Source organism: Fundulus heteroclitus, chromosome 3, assembly GCF_011125445.2.
Source record: "Fundulus heteroclitus isolate FHET01 chromosome 3, MU-UCD_Fhet_4.1, whole genome shotgun sequence".
NCBI lineage: Eukaryota > Metazoa > Chordata > Actinopteri > Cyprinodontiformes > Fundulidae > Fundulus > Fundulus heteroclitus.
The window spans coordinates 31512973-31529678 of NC_046363.1; the positions used below are offsets into that span (position 1 = coordinate 31512973).

General features: G+C 39.2%; 1 protein-coding gene across 2 annotated transcripts; it reads left to right on the top strand.

Moving 5' to 3' along the window:
• The first annotated feature begins 706 nt into the window (after window positions 1-706).
• Window positions 707-15641, top strand: lsr (lipolysis stimulated lipoprotein receptor). 2 transcript variants are annotated; one of them, XM_012881949.3, is made up of 11 exons: window positions 707-910; window positions 1802-2131; window positions 5436-5555; window positions 5901-5957; window positions 6874-7020; window positions 7336-7533; window positions 8522-8572; window positions 10750-10866; window positions 11850-12135; window positions 13210-13675; window positions 14947-15641. In XM_012881949.3, the coding sequence occupies exons 1-11, from the start codon at window positions 871-873 to the stop codon at window positions 14980-14982; spliced, it is 1848 nt and encodes a 615-aa protein (XP_012737403.1). In that variant the 5' UTR covers window positions 707-870; the 3' UTR covers window positions 14983-15641. The 2 variants fall into 2 exon arrangements, with proteins under 2 accessions (XP_012737403.1, XP_012737404.1); XM_012881950.3 differs by lacking the exon at window positions 5901-5957 and having other exon boundaries at window positions 710-910.
• Window positions 15642-16706: the final 1065 nt, after the last annotated feature.

Consider the following 16706-nt stretch of genomic DNA (forward strand, 5'->3'; position numbering starts at 1 on the left):
GTCTTATGCAACAATAAAACTTTCTGAGAAACTGATGTTTTAAGGCTTTAGTAGTTGTGAGCCACACTCTTCAAAATTAACTGAGATATTGTGTCTCAAATAAATGGAAATACAATAAGGTTTGAGTGATGTTCTAATTTGAGCTGCAACTGTGTTAAATATTACAATGCACTATTCTTTTAGGTTCCCTTGTCTATTGCCCTACCTTATCTTGGCCACCTGCTATCATGTCCTACGTCACTGTTAAAACAGGGGAGCAAAGACTGGCGATTATTTCCTTCTCTACTACATTTACAGTGATTGTGATCATTAAATTATATATAAAAATAGTATAAAGAAATACAAGTTTTAATGTGCACTCATCATAAAAACAGCAAGGTTTCTCTAAACGACACAAAAGTGAAGCTTGCTTTTCAAACAAGCCGCAGCAACAACCGAGAGAAACATTAACAAACTCTGGCCTGATAGCAGCGCTTGGGTCGTACCAACTAGTCCCGGGTTGAAGAAAATGTAGAACTATTTTTTTTTTTCTGGCTACGCTTTCCCCTCAGCGAACTGATGGAAACAAATTACACGGTTTAATACTCCCAAATCTAGGTTTTGGTGGTCAAATATGGAAGAATTGGAAAGAAAAACAATGAAATGATTTGGAATCACCCCCCGTGTTTCGAAACATAGGCTGTCTGTAAATGTACCTGTTGACTGTTCCTCAGACCTGATGCATTCCGCCCACATTTCTCTTAAAATGGAGTGGGTGCTCCCTGGTTGAGGACAATTGAGTTTTTCCAAAGTCTTAATTTTTTTTTTCTCACTTTGAGTGCGTGCTGAGTGCGTTTTGATCAAGTCTCAGAGGGAAGAAGAAGATTGAAAATGTTTTGGACGGTCTTCGTCGCTCTTTTAATGGCGACAGGTGAGTTGGCCTGTTCTTCCTCCAGACAAGGGTGGGCCCTTCCGTGAAAAGCCGCTGTTTTTTCTGCGCTTCCGTACAAAACAACTGTTTGTACAGACAGAGAGAATGAACTGTTTTCTGTTTTGTTACAATTATTGGTCGCCTACAGTAACACTATGTATTCAGTCCGCACATGACTAAGTTGTGCAATGAAACCAGTTTTAATACAAAAAGCGTTTAGTTCGTGTTTTGTTCTTAATTCCTCTTTTGTGTCATGGAAAATTTCCATTCTGGTTATTTCTGCAAGGGAATTACGGGAAGATGTATCAGGAAATGGGGTTTGTTTAATTGGCATTTTGAGCAGCATTTTCTTTTTAAACTTTATTGGAAATATAACATTGGCATGTAAAATATATTAAGCTGGATTTTTTTTTTATAAACCACTTCGAGTGGAAACAGTTATTCCACTTAAATTTGTTTTATAGGCCTAGTTGAATCTCCATTTTGATCTTTTCACAGGTCTGTTAGGCCTTACAGGCTTGTGGAAACTGGGCTAACCCCTAGGAGAAGATCTCTATATTAGCCAATGTTTTAGTATTTGAACAGAGATGCATTTGCTAAATGTCGTAAGGGCAAAAGCTTAAGTGTGTATTTTGACTCCATAGCCTTACAGGATATTTCTCTGTGGTAAGGTAATAGACATCATTTGAGAAATATAGTCAGCCTGTAAGAATGAAGCATGCCTGTGACTCATCCTGCCAACTCTCAGTGATACTAAAGATGAAGAAACGTTGTTTACTATGTACCACACCTTAAAATGCCCAAGGTTGCTAAAGTCATTTCAGAATTTGACAATAAGCTTTTTTTATTCATGTTTTTTGTGTTTTTTTTTTTTTTTTTTAAACTTTCCAGAGTCCACTCTGGCCGTCTCGGTCAAATGTCCTGTCAAGAGACATGTTGTCATTCTCTTCCAACCTGCCATTCTCAAATGTGACTTCACAACAACAGCCACTCAGGCCCCTATTATAACATGGAAGTACAAATCCTACTGCCGGGACCCGATCCAGGCATCGTTGAACCCCAGCAGCGCGGAGAACGTCTTGGCTCAGAACAACCCCAACTATAACCCCAACATCGAGTGTGCTGACAGCGAGAGAACAGTCCGCATTGTGGCATCAAAGCAGGCCGATGCCATTACGCTTGGCGACCATTACAGTGGGCGCAAGATCAGCATCTTAAACAGTAAGTTAATAAACAATTATTTAGTACATTTTTATTAAGAAAGAAACATACTAGTGTTCATAAAGACTAGGGTTTCTGTATTAGACATGATGAGGTCAACAAATCCCACATTCCAACATGCTGATGGTTAACGTTTGTCCATTTTCCAATTTTTAATTGTTTTTATACAATAGTTTAACACAGTCCTAGCATGGTATAACTTGGTATAGACAATGTTTTTTGTAGATCTGCCTTTCAAAGTGATGTGTTGACAGGTAGCTGGATGAAACGAATACAGGTAGTGTTTAAAAAAATACATTTACCTCTCAGGTTTTTGCACTAGTCACAAGCTCATTATAGTACCAAGGTATACCAATTTTCTAAAAACCCACAATTTTAACATAACAAACCTTTTCTCCAGTTTGTATGAAACAAAGATTTGTGTAGTGCTGTCCCCAACAAACTGCTGCTGCACACTGGTGCTCAGCTGGCTGAAAGAAGGCTCTTACATTTATCTATTGCTTATAAAAAAAGACAACTTCAGTTGTTTGGAAATTATTTTAGGTGGGGGAAAACAAGAGAAAAAGGTGTGAAAGTTATATAGCACCACATATATCCTTTTACTGATCTATATTATAAAAGTAGTTTTCGCTAATCGGCTAACTGAGGAAATAGCCTGACTAATTAACTACAAATCATCATTCTGTTATATTTCTGTTATATTGTGTTGGGAGCAAAACAACGAAGATGTAAAATAATCTATTCTGTAGGCACCTGAAAAATATTTAATTAAGGAAGAAAAAATTCAATGAGAAATGTAGTAACATAATTCTAACTAATAATGTTATTTTAAATACAACTAGTTAAGCATTTTTGTGTAAATGCATTTATAACGTGAAGCCATGATGTTTATGTTATGGTTGTCATACAATGAGGATTTTATAGATCAGAAATAAATGTCGCATTCATTTTTGGTATGTGCAGAGATAGCGTGCACACTAGTGTACTGGAATGGTGCTGTGAAGAATGAGAGAATGTGACAGACATTCTAATGCTTAGGAACTGATATAAAAAAATTACTGATGAGTTATTGCTCCAAGAACCCTGATGCACATTAGGTGTTGACCTGTTGTCCGTTTAAAGCATACTTCTCTGTGTTCTGCTTCATAAAACTGTGGTAAATATAATTTTAAAGCATGCTTTGATAGATTGCACAAAACAAATATTACAATATAGGGTTCTTGCCAGTGCATTCCAGCATAAGTGCATTACGCTGAAAGTTGTAAAGTTAGTTAAAATTATACTCTTACACTTTAACACAGCAGTCAGTTGAAGTCAGTGCTTCAGCTGACTGTTATTAATTTTTTAGTCTTGCATGGCTGTGGAGACTTATTCTCCCCAGTGGAGGCTTGTTCATACATGCACCAGTACTTCGAAGAAAAGGTGCAGCTGTAGAAAGGGGAAATTTCGGGGGGGTCAATGTCCATGCAAGCTCCTTGTTCATTTTTGAATGCTGGATGCACATGTGCTCTGCTATTGTTTATGTATCCTGTTAGCAAGCTTTCCTACAAATCTATGAGAAGAAGAGGAAGGCCTCAGAACAATGAAATAAGACCAGAGTGATTTCTGAGATTCCACTGCTCCCACTGGCCATGGTGGTTAGTGAACAAGTTCATAGTGTATGTAAACTTCTTCTGTAAACAGACACTGAAACATTGTGTCGGACGGTGCAGCGAATTTTTAAAATTATACACTGAATAATTTTTCAAGCATTCTATCAAAGCAAAAAACTAATAAACCTAGTACAGTGTTTCCCGCAGGAATTTGCTTAGGCGAGGCGGTGAGTTAAGGGGGGGACGACACGTTTTGTGCTGACCGACCCGCGGAGCGGGGGGTGGGGGATGGGGTTTGGACGGGAGGAGGAGGAGGACCTAGGGACCACATGTGATTTGTAATAATAACGGCGTTGTATGCAGACAGATATTAACCGGCTCGCGGTGTCAGGAGAAAGCAACAGCGCGAGGACTATTATGACTATTATATGTAGTAGCCTACGATAGAATTCTGTCCTGTCAGGATAAGGGCTTCTACTGGAGAAACACCCCAAATATGCGACTGCACGTTCAAAAATAAAGCTAAAAAAAAAAAAACAACTCACGAAATTTACCAGTGACTGTAGAAAAAAAAAGAAAGCATACAGAGGCAGAGTTGACAGCGCTGCTTCTGTCACACAGCTGCAGCGCAGCGTATTAATTACATGTAATCCCAGGTAAAAACCAGATCCGAGCGAGTAGGCGATTGGACATTTTGCTGCATGGAGCCAGGCAAAGTTGGGGAAAGAAAATCCGCTTCCTAGCATAAAGCCTGAAAAAGAAGGACAAATATGCGTGTGGGGCATTCAAAATCCGGACTGTCACCTGCCTTTCAACGGACGAAAGGTTCGGATGCTTTTGTGTAACTCTGCAATATTTTTCAATGTATGGTTTGTTTAATAAAAAACAGGTGTCCTTTTATTTGCGCACCCATAAGCGGAGCAAAAATCGGGCATCCTCGGACGGAGCTCTGGAAGTTTGCTTACTTTCAATACAAATTCGAAATAATTTATTAAGTTAGACAATAATTGAATTCAATCAATTGGTCCTATGTAGCCCCTAAAGGGGTGACGTTTTCAGTCAGTTGATTTATCTGGAAAACGGGTGAGAATTGACCGGATTCAGTGTCTGAAAACATAAAGTACATTTTCCTGAATTGACTTGTATTGTGTCTGACTGCACCTTGGTCTGACCTAAGATGGCCGCTCTGTCGGCACGCCTCCCACCCGACAACGCGGCGTCTACGTATACATGTCTGTGCGCAGAAGGACCGCCCAGTCGGAACGCCCACACAGTCGGAACGCCCCCAGTCGGAACGCCGCCACAGTCAGAACGCCCACACAGCTCTGCAGTTACTCCTTACTGCATTAACATGCAAGCATGAGTTCGTTTTTTTTTTTTTTTGGAATTTTGGCGAGGCGGTAGCCTGAGTTTGGCGAGGCGGCCGCCTCGCCAAGATAGCGCTGCGGGAAACCCTGTAGTATTAGGATCTCGAAAGTAACAACAGGACAAAAAAAAACAGCTATATTAACAACAAATGTAAAACTTGAGTACACAAACAGCACGCCTAAAGTTGTACTAAAAAGGGGCCGACACCAATTAACAATTACAAGCAAGCTCAATTCAAATCATTCTTTCAACCTGTGTGTTTCTCAAGTTTCCTTGCATTAAATATTAAAATACTACAATACAGTTATGTAACATAAATGTAATCCATAAATTCTCTCCCACAGAGGCAGACCTTAACCTCGCTGAGACTGCATGGGGGGAGAGCGGCGTCTACGTCTGCTCTGTGACCTCATCTCAGGATCTTTCAGGAAATGGTGAAGACTTCACAGAAGTACTTGTGCTTGGTAAGTTTTCTTTTTTGTATTTGAATGCATTTTCTTGTCTGTCTCACTTCCATTTTTTCCTCTTCTTTTGCCAACTCTGTTCTTATTTCTCCTTCCATCCACTAAAATGATTACACATTCAGAAATGTAAAGGTAAAAAGGTTCAAACAAAAACAAACCTTGCAGAAACTTGCAGCATTGGCGAGGCTTAATGTGCGAGTGACTGAGCTATTTTAGCTTTTATGGACATAACAGAAGATATTTACCACAAACCTGATTTTTCATACAAACTTAGATTTTAGAATTTGTAGGCAGCAGAGTTAGATACCACCCTAAAGTAATTGCAGCTTTATCTGTCTTTCACAGAAAGAAAGTCAAATACTACTGACCTCCTGCCTGGCATTGACTTACTGGTTATGGAAGGTAGTACAATCCCCTTGTGTCAGCTGAGTAAAGGATAGTTGGGGGTATTAGGTTTCATTGTAGAGATGGGACGAGTCGGTCCTCTCTGGCTGCTTTAGTGAGGGGCGTTATGCTTGGGTGCTCTTTTAAATAAAATCCATAATTTTGAACTCCTGTGTTAAACGTCTTCAAAACGGGATGATGAGAGCAACTAGCAGTGTATTGTCTGCTATGATGCACTTGGAAAGACAATGCCCTTCTAGCCAAAATCCTGAGGTTGAAAAGCAGATTTTTGAATAGAGGTTCCTCAAATCGTTTCCTTTTTTTTCATACTTCTTTATATCTCCTGATCTGCATTGTTTCTGGTTCTAATGCGGTTTCAGTTGCTATAAACTTTCAGAGCTCAGCAAAGAAACAACTCTGTACACCTTGCTTTATCTTTATCTGTCTCCAAATGATGTTTTGCATTTCATGCCCTGTGTCCGTGTCTGTGTTATGTGCTGCCTGAACTGACAAGCAAAGTATACTGGATTTACTTGTTTGACAAGTCCTTAAACTGTTCACATTAACATGTTAGGACTCAGAGCGCAGTAGGAAAAAAATGGCTTTACATAACACAGACTTTCTTATTTACTGTTTTGCGTAGGTGAAGTTTTTGGGGATTTTTTTTTTTTGTTGTCTTTTACATCTTTTTTTTTTTTTATTTTTTTTTTTTTAAACTTCCGATTAATTTCCCCTTGCTATGTTTGCTATGTAGTACCAATTTGTAGCTGTTTTTTTTTTTTTTACACATGCTACAAATAGCTACTTATAAATACCTTTTGGGCTTATTGGCAGAGTAGTGTGATTTTTATTTTTTTATTTCTTGAATAGGGGCAGACTGTAAGTTTATAAATTATGTAACTAATGATATCCTATTTCCCCTTGGTCCACAAAGACTGGCTCCTGGTTCTTCTGGTGGTTCTGGGCTTCCTATTTCTCCTTATGCTGATCGGGATCTGCTGGTGCCAGTGTTGCCCACACACATGCTGCTGCTACGTCAGCTGTCCCTGCTGCCCAGAACGCTGCTGCTGTCCACGAGCATGTAAGTAGCAAGTAGAAAACCTACTGAAGTTTTCATCTACAGAAATAAACACCCATACATGTATCTGGAAAAAACGTAAAAAAAAAAAAAAAAGCTGCATACCGTAGTTTTTGCAGGAATGAGCTGTTTAGATTTGAATTTGTTGTGTATTGTTGCCATATATTTAAACTGAATCTGAACTGAAATATCCTTTTTGATCACCCCCCCCCCCCATGTACATGGTCAGATCTTGTGCTTTACTGGTGCTGAAATTCTTTTTACCTATCAAGCTACTTTGTTTCCTATTATAATCTGCTCTCTCCCTTTATGTTGCAGTGTACGAGGCAGGAAAAGCAGTGAAGAAAGGCATACCCAGTCAGTATGCTCCCACACTCTATGGGCAAGGTATGTATGCTCAGCCTGTGTACGGCGGCTCACAGGGTAACCAGTCCGCCATTCCCCTGCTCCCCGTACCCAACGGAGGTGGACCTCCCCAACACCATTACGGCCATGAGTACGATGGGGCCAGCTCAGGTAAATGTAAAACTTAAACTCTTTTTTAATAACTCCTGTTTTTATTCAGTTCTCATGGGGATATGAAGATGTGTAAATGTTGCTTTAAAGAGGCCTAGTCATCTTCTGTGAATATGTATATCTATGTGCCAGTAACTCTCTGTGGTTGCGTACAAAGGTTTTCTGATTAAATTATCTCGACCTGTTGGCTTATATTTTATTTCTGTATTTTACACTTTGTTTTAGCTCTATTTACAGCAAGTTAAGCGCTTTTATGTATATTTACCACAACAAGACCACTTGACAGGTAGTACGATATTGCGAATGCGAGCAATGAGGAGAGGGAGAGAATTAAGTTATTATGAATAAATACAATCGCAAGTATATTTTCATTCTTACCTATGAAAAATAATGCCAGTAGATCTGGTTTGTACTTTAAATCGCTTGGTACAATTCCACGCAGCACATGAGTGAGGGATCTTCTCTGAGTCGCCCCACTATGCCACTTCCAATATGGCGTCAACGTGAGATTCAGCTCTCAATGCAGAGTCTACATATAGGAGAAATATATGTTTGTGATGGAGCTGAGTGAATCAGCAATACCCAGAACCCTAACCGTGTAGATCGGGTTAGTCTTTGACCACGCCAAGCTGCCACTTTACTCAAAGGCATTACAGCACAATCTACTGGCTCTTATAGTATTTGCGTCACGCCATCTTGCTTCCTGATAGTTCCATGGTACGGCAAGCAGATTGCACAAGAACATTTATGTCTGCTGATCGTGCAAAATTCTTTTCAGGCTCAAAAAGAACAAGTAAACTCTATCAGGATGAATGCTTGGTCTGTATTGTTTTAAAGATGAATATTTTTTTTTTTTTTGTATTTTCTTTTTATGATCAAAATACCTGACCCCTTTTTAGGCCCCTTTTTAATAATGACATAAAGTTTGAGCAATATTTCACTTTCTTTAATCTTATTTTATTTTCATTCATTGGTATTGTCTCTGCAGTGGGTCAGGGGTCCCAAGTGCCTTTGCTGCAGGACGGTGGAGTAGACCACAGTGAGTAAGGGGAAAATCACATCTGATGTGTCATGTTAGTTATGTGGGATTTGGTGGGTGTTCTTGCCCTGCTCACTAAATCTTAGTGGGGTTTTTTTGGTTACAGTGTTATGGAAATTCCATCTTATTGTTTCCCGAGGCCTTTCTTTGTTGTAAAATGAGAAAATTTGGCTTAATGAATGGAAACTAGATTTCTCACCCACATTCCAGAATATTAACTTTAGAAATCTATAAATAATTTAGCAAAACAGTTATTCTCATCGAAAGCTGATTTATTTATATAAAACGATTTATCTAAAAAATATACCCCCTTTGGTCACACTTAAAAAAACAAATAAATAAATAAATTGGCATCCAACAGGACTAACCCCTAATTCAGCGCTGGTGCATATCTCCAGCGGTCATTGAGTGTGAGGCAGGGGGCAACCTGGACAGATCAACAGACCATCACAAGGCAACATAAAGACACAAAGGACAAATTACCAAGTGGGTAAGCGGATTAGTGCTGTGTCTACAGTGAAGCAGGGGCTGTACCGTCTGTTGTGGTGAAGTGAGAGCTGAGTCAAAAGGCAAAGCTCTACGTTCCCGCCCACATCTATGGTCATGAGATTTGGGTCATGACTGAAAGAACAAGGTTGTGGATACAAGCGGCTGAAATGAGTTTTCTCCGTAGTGTGTCTGGGCTCTCCCTTAGAGATAGGGTGAGGAGATCAGTCATCCGGGGAGGACTCGGAGTAGAGCCTCTGCTCCTCCACGTCGAGAGGAGCCAGTTGAGGTGGCTCGGGCATCTGGTTAGGATGCCTCCTGGACGCCTCCCTGGTGAGGTGTTCCGGGCACGTCCCACCGAGAGGAGGCCCAGGGGAAGACCCAGGACACGCTGGAGGGACTATGTCTCCCGGCTGGCCTGGGAACACTTTGGGATTCCTCCGGAGGAGCTGGCCCAAGTGGCCGGGAAGAGGGACATCTGGACCTCCCTACTGAAGCTGCTACCCCCGCGACCCGACCCTGGATAAGTCGAAGAAGATGGATGGATGATCATTATTTTGGACTGTGGGAGGAACCTGGAGAGAACCCACACAAGCACAGGCAGAACATGCAAACTCCATGCAGAAAGACCCCAAGCTGAAACTTAAACCCAGAATCTTCTTGCTGCAAGGCAACATCGCTTTAACACCAACCGAGTCTGATTTATGATGTTTGAAAACCCCAAGTGGCTCTTTGGATCCTTCAATGATTCCTCTGAGGCTAAAAAATTATAAATAACCAGCTAATGTTTTTAAATACAATAACGAATCAAGGCTTTAGAAGTTTCAGGTTTTTCATTAAATGATTGCTTGGAATTTTCACAACAGAATGACAATAAAAGGACCAGCAATAATTTGTATTCTTTATTGTCATTTAGTTGGAACTGTAAAGTATTTTATTTTCCTTTTTAAATCATTTTTGATAAATATTATAAAAAATATATTTTGTTGAAGCTGAATGAGGGCAGAATTGGCTCTTTAGCTTGTAAAGGTGACATGTCCTTTCATTAAAGCATCGAAAATGACAGTATTTCCAAATAGGATATTTTGCTCACTGTTGATTGGTAATGTTGTGTGCTGTCGCTGACTATTCTCTCTTTCTGAGCAGCTAGAGTCCAAAATCTAATGTTTTTTTGTTAAGTGCCCCCTTTCCCAATGAGTATGTTTTATTCTTAGAGCAGGATTTATCTTTATATACCTTCCACACACAGTAGTAGAATTAAAGCCAACTGCGAGTGCTAAGTTATTACGTGTCTCTTCTATTGTCGTCATATTACCTCAAAATCATGTGATAAAAATTTTAATTTGTTACACCCGTCTCTACCTGCTACCCAGTAAAACATTTCTGCTGACCCATTTCACACCAGAAGTAGCAACAGTATTTCAGTTGTTGTATTGAGGGAAATCTGAGCCGTTCAGCAGTTGGACCAGCTAAAAACTGCTCCATAATGTCCCCAACTCAGTCAGGGGTATTCCCAGATTTCGGTCAGATGGGATCTGAGCTACAGGGATCAGTGTTTTGTAGCGTTTTGTTACCGAATATCTAGGCACCAGCTCCTGGTCAGAGATGTTTAGATAGATGAAGACATGTTTGTGATGTAGCACAATTATTATTATTTTTTTTGTGATAATTGTGTTTCTTTGGATTTGCAGCTCGTAGTGGTTATCGTATCCAGGTGGACCCACAGGGAAATGCAACCCGTGCCATTTACTACATGGAGAAGGAGCTGGCCTCATTAGACCCATCCAGACCTGCTAACTACAGTCGCTGTAAGTGACTTCCTGTGGTTCTGTAATACTTGTGTGCCACAACCCACCCGTGGCTAAATATAGATATAACAGAAATCCCCTTTCTGTCAGATTCACTAACCACTTTCCTTTGGCTTCGACATATATGACTGAAGTAGTTAATCAAGTTCTGTCTAAAAATAATCATGCTTACCAGTAATTAATGTCCCATGAATACCCTAAGATGAGAGGGAGTATTGGGAAGGTCTATGTCTGGTACTATGACAACATCTACAACAAGTTTACCTGTGTACAACCTATATTGTCAAAGATAATTTAGATTAATCTTCCAAATGTCATATGGTTGATTGTGGTCCTATGGTACACTGTTACGACTCACTATAGACAAAAGCTTTTAAGATTTAAGTTTTTTTTTTTTTTTTTTTTTTTTTTTTTTACAAATTAGTCATTACTAAATTAAGTCATTTACATCTATGTAAACTTTTTTTTTTCTACCTGTGAGTCTGTTTGAACCAACGTTGCTCTCCCAGAATGCATTGGGTACAACTTTTAATCAGGTTCATTGTGCTGTGGTGGTTTCACATTCCAGTTTCCACATGCCCTGATCATTCAGAGATAACTGGTTACTGTCAGATGTGTTGAATTTACTCTCTAGTTTCAAATTGGTTTAAAGAAACCTTTTGAAATTTTGAGCTGAAACAGAGTATTTTGCACCTAGGCAAGGATCTAAACTATTTTGAAGTTTAGATTTATAAAGAACTCTGCTTGTGTGTAAAAAGTGCTCCCAGTTTTCATTTATATTCTTATTTATCTTTGAATAATAATAATAATAAAACCATCATGAAATTTTCTCTCCCCCCAACCCCCCCCCTCCCAATAATCATGTGAAATTGAGTTTGTGTAAGAGGAGATAATTACTTTTTCAAATTTAAGGAAAATTTCACATGTGATTCCTGCAGAAAACTTTCTTTGTATTTTGTTAATTCTCCTGTTTTTGTTCTCAGTGGATAATATGAGCACAGTCAGCTCCCTGCATGACAGCGCGGAACCCCGAGGCCGCGGGGGTCGTCCTCCTATGCCCACACTTTATGACCAAGATGAAGCCATGAGCACCATCAGCAGCGTTTCCCAGCAAGGCCGACACCGTGATGACTACCCACGCCGTGGTGGAGGTCCCGTGGGCGGCCATGTCCGTTCCCGCTCCATGGACAACCTTGATGACATTGGACGACGGGACAGACCTGATTACCCGCCGCACAGAGGCCCAGATGGGCCCAGACAGAGGAGAGGGTAAGTCTTACTCTCCTAAGCAAACCCAATTTCTCATCAGATTTCAGGTTTCTGTCATCATTATCTCACCCAGTGATGTAACAGTAGAACATTTGTAAATGGTTTTCATTATTACTAAATTTTGTATGGGCATTATTAATAGATAACTCGCATGATCAATCAAAGTGCTTTTTAACAGCACTTGTGATTTGGGTGTAGCTTCCTAATCTACGCGCCCAGGGAATGACAAGTATTTGTTTTTCCACAGGTTAATCGAGCTGTCTGGTAACCATGGTTTTTATAGTTGACGTTTGAGTAAGATGCCACACTTTACAGCAGCTGTTGCATAACCGAATCGTGGGAGTTTCCCTTGTTTTTTTTTTTTTTTTTTTTTTTTTTAATAAACGAAACCAGATTTACTGCATCATGACACTGTAGAACCACTGCCAAATCAGTCAAGATACTCTGCATCTCTGCTCCACCTGTTCTGACTGAAAACATGTTTTATTTTAGGTATATCTCAGTCAGATTTTGGTCAAAGCATGGATGGATTCTTGCTGTATTAAAACATACCAAGCTCTTATACGTAACTATACTTCCCTTGTCAAGACTGCCATGAAGGATTGATACGAAGGGGACAACTTTTCTAGAAAGCTAGTTTCTAAGCTGTTGTTGCAAATGAGTTGCATGTGACCGCCTGCTTTTTGTAGTTTTAACCAGCCTCTGGAGTAAATCGCTACAAATTTGACCATTCTTCTTGGGTGGAATTGGTAGAGGTTAAATGTGGTGGGATTCCCCTGCTTGGTCTGCCTATAATGAGTGTGTGCAGACTTCTCACTGGAGTGTGTAACATCAACCACGTTCTTTAAACTCAATGTTTGAAAACCTTCAGAGAGCAAATAGAACTTGATCACTTATTAAAAAAAGAAGAAATTCTTGATGATTTTGAGGAGGATGTCTTAATGAGGGGTAGTTCAATTTCATAGTCTTGTAACAGGAGAGTCGGGACCATTGAAAGTTTGGTTCTGGTTCAAGAGATTCCACCACGACATGTGAAATGCAATAATAACAATATTCTTGTCCATGCCTCTTCAGCTCTGATGATGAGTGGAGCAGCAGCGCTCGCAGCGGCTACGATCGCGACTATGATGACCGGAGACGCCGGGACTACTCCCCCGAGGATCGCAGAAGAAGAGACGGAGGAGCCCAGAGCGGCCTTGCGGGGCGCCGCAGCCACAGCCGCGACGACATCATGGAGATGGAGAGGGATCGGAGGTATGGCGGTGGCGCAAGGGGGGCCCGGGAAGATTACGACGACGGCCTCCTGCGAGAGGCCATGGAGAGGAAACGGCTGGGCGAGCAGCAGAGGGCACGCAGCCAGGAGCGACTGGATAGCCAGAGTGACCGCTCAGACTGGGGAAGGGGTCCACGTGGGCCCCCACCACTTCCTGTGAGCCCACCTTCAGGGTATCCTGATCGCCGAAATGATTACCCACCCCCTCAACCGCCGTCATACAGTGACAATGAGAGCGAGTTATCAAGGAAAACGAACCTCCGCAAAGTAAGTCACGGCTTATAAACGTCATGCCATTTGACAGATGTCAGGCTGATATTTATTGTGGAGATAAACTGAATACACTGCAAAAAGGGAACTAAAAGTAAGAAGGTTTTCCTGAAATGAATTTCTGTTCTGGATTTGAGCAGGTAAATAATAATTTCTTCCATTGGAATGAGTATTTTTACCCCCAAAGTAAGCTATTTGGATATACTGCACTTGAAATAAGATGACGAAGATGTTGTTGGCAGATCGTTTAAACTTGCCTGCTCAAATTAAGGACAAATACACTCTTTTGAAGAAAAATTTACTTAATTTTAGTTCCCTTTTTGCAGTGACATCTGCTGGTGCCCGGAAAAAGATAATTTTTAGTTTGACCGGCCCTGACCATGACTAGAAACTCAGAAATCCGAGCAGTAAATAGGTCACAATGTTGTAAAGAAACTAATCAGCTACACATGCTGTCTGCTTGCCTAATGATTTCCTAAGAAAAAAGTTCCTGAGGGCCTGCGTGTCAATTATTTTGCCTGTGGTCTGAAGCAGAGTCTTTTTCTCAGATATGGATTTTACTTTTAGATTTCCAAACCAGCTTGTTATACCGTATCGAATAATATATTCTATTTTTGCTTTGTAAAACATTAACATGTCCATAGAGACACCAGTCAGTCTCCTTATGTAATGAAGGCGCTGATGAATCTGCACGTTAACCTTTGCTATGTGTGTTTTCCAATTGAAGTTACTATAAAAACACCTAAATATATACAACCCACAGATTTGTCCACTGCAGCTTTATGACTTCCTGGAAACGAACAGGATGTTAACAAGCGGAGAACAACTGTCATGTGAAAATTTAACCACATATTGGCCTCACTAAGAACTGTTACAATCATTAGTATATAGTGTGAAAATAAATGGAGGACTAATAATTCTCTGGGGCACCCCAGTACTACTGATAACTGTGTCTGTTTGTAAAATCCAGAATAGTTTCTGTATTTTAATATCTAGAGCTTTTAACCTCTGAACATGCTGGATTTGAAAATGTTGGCAGCCTTTAGGAAAATGTTAAGTAAAGGGTCTTCATTAAGGATTACAAAAGTGAGATATCTAATAGAATATGTTTAAGACAAATGAAATGTCAACTCAAAACTGTTTTGTTTCAAACCTAAAACTTTTTTTTTTACTGCAACTCCTCTTTCACACAAAGTATGAGGCAGCTTAGATTTAAATTCAAGTTATTAACACATTTGAAAACCGTACATGTTTTGCTTGTCTTTCAGAATGGAGCTGTGAGCCGGGAGAGCCTGGTTGTGTAAACCGAACATCTTGAATGCGACTTTAACCTATCAAAAAAGATTCAGTTGGTTTCTAACATTGTATATATTACTCCCTCTTTTTATCTGATGTCCTGATTTTTATGTTTGATAACTGATTATTTTATGTTCGATATAATATGAAACCATTTTATCAAGGAGCTACAAATCTTTGTCTTTTTTTATGTATAAACAAATGTGGCTGCCACAAGTGCCTTAATGTGTACAGAGTTATAATTCTAGATCTTCAGTCCTTTTTAACCGACCGCCTTTCTTGTTAGTGTTTTTGCATCTTGACAAGTCCAGCTAAACATGCTACAGTTTGGTGTCATTGCTTTGAACTTTTGATCAGTTTCAGTTACCTTGCATGTGTTCATGTAGATTAAGAGTTCTCTGCTGTTATGTACTTTATTTTTTTTGTACTTGTGATTTTAAAAAAAATGAAATTATGAAAATTTAAATGTACTTTTTGCTTTTAATCTTTAGTCGTATAACTGTTTTTAGAGACTTGCAGAACAAAGTACTAATAGAAAAACTTTTTTTTCCTTCTTTAAGAGATGCCTATAGTATGCTGTACAGCTGACTGCTTTTATGCTTCAATTATGCAAATGTTATGTCATAAAATGTAATTTTACATTAAAGATACAATTTTTACTAGTCTGTACAGTGAACTTGAGCTGTGTCGCCACTAGATGGCACCATCTGGTTTATTTTGCGAAAGTATGACGTGCTTATTTTTTTAAAAACTTTTGAAGTAGTGAGCAAATTTAATTTTTTACATAATTTTAGATTTATTTTTTTGTTTTTAATTCTTAAGGCTGAGAGCGTTTGGATAACCTGCATCCTGTAAATACTCTTATCATGATTGTCAATTTGTGGCTTTATTATCATACCATGAAGAAACATGTATTCTTGAGGATGGTTTTAAATAGCTAATTTGAAGAAAAATGACAAAAAGAAAATATATCATTGTCTGAGTATCATTATTTTTTTAATAGACAATCTAAGTCTTCTAACAAGCCAAACACAGGTCAGACTACAAACAAGTCTTAGCGTAAGCATATCACAATATATTAATCCCGAGTATAATGATATATGGCAAGTTAAGTTAGTGTTTGAATTCTTTCTAAATCAGTAAAGTGAACTTGGATGTGTGTTTAAAGTGAACTTATGTGTGTTGACAGCACTACAGTTAATGTAGCTCTATCCATTTTAAGAAATACCCAGAAATAAATGTGTAGCCTCAAAAATACTGTGCTGTCAGCTGGCCTGGGTACAGGTGTAGCTATTAGCAGGTTTACCACTTCCTGTAGGTTAACTAAGCCTGGTTTATCACTTAACCATGTTCTTAGTATACACCCCCTTTGCCTGCACTTAGTTGTGTACAATTTTATAGTGTATAGCACCTTAATTGAAGAAGGAAAACTGAAAGCTTATAAAAAGGTTGTATTTTCTGTCTAAACTTGGTCTAAATTTCTCCTGCACTTAGTTGTTTATATTATAAGTGAATTTGACCTTCAAAGTTTACCAAAATATAAAAAACGAAGGCATTTGCCTTCTTTTACTTTTTACTTATACTTTTCATTACATTACTTGAGTACATCTATTTTTACAGTAATTTTCATACTTAAGTACAAGACATTTCAGATACTTTAAGACTTTTACTCAAGTAACATTTCAGTCACTGACTTGGACTTTTACCAAAGTCATATTTTGGAGAGGTACTT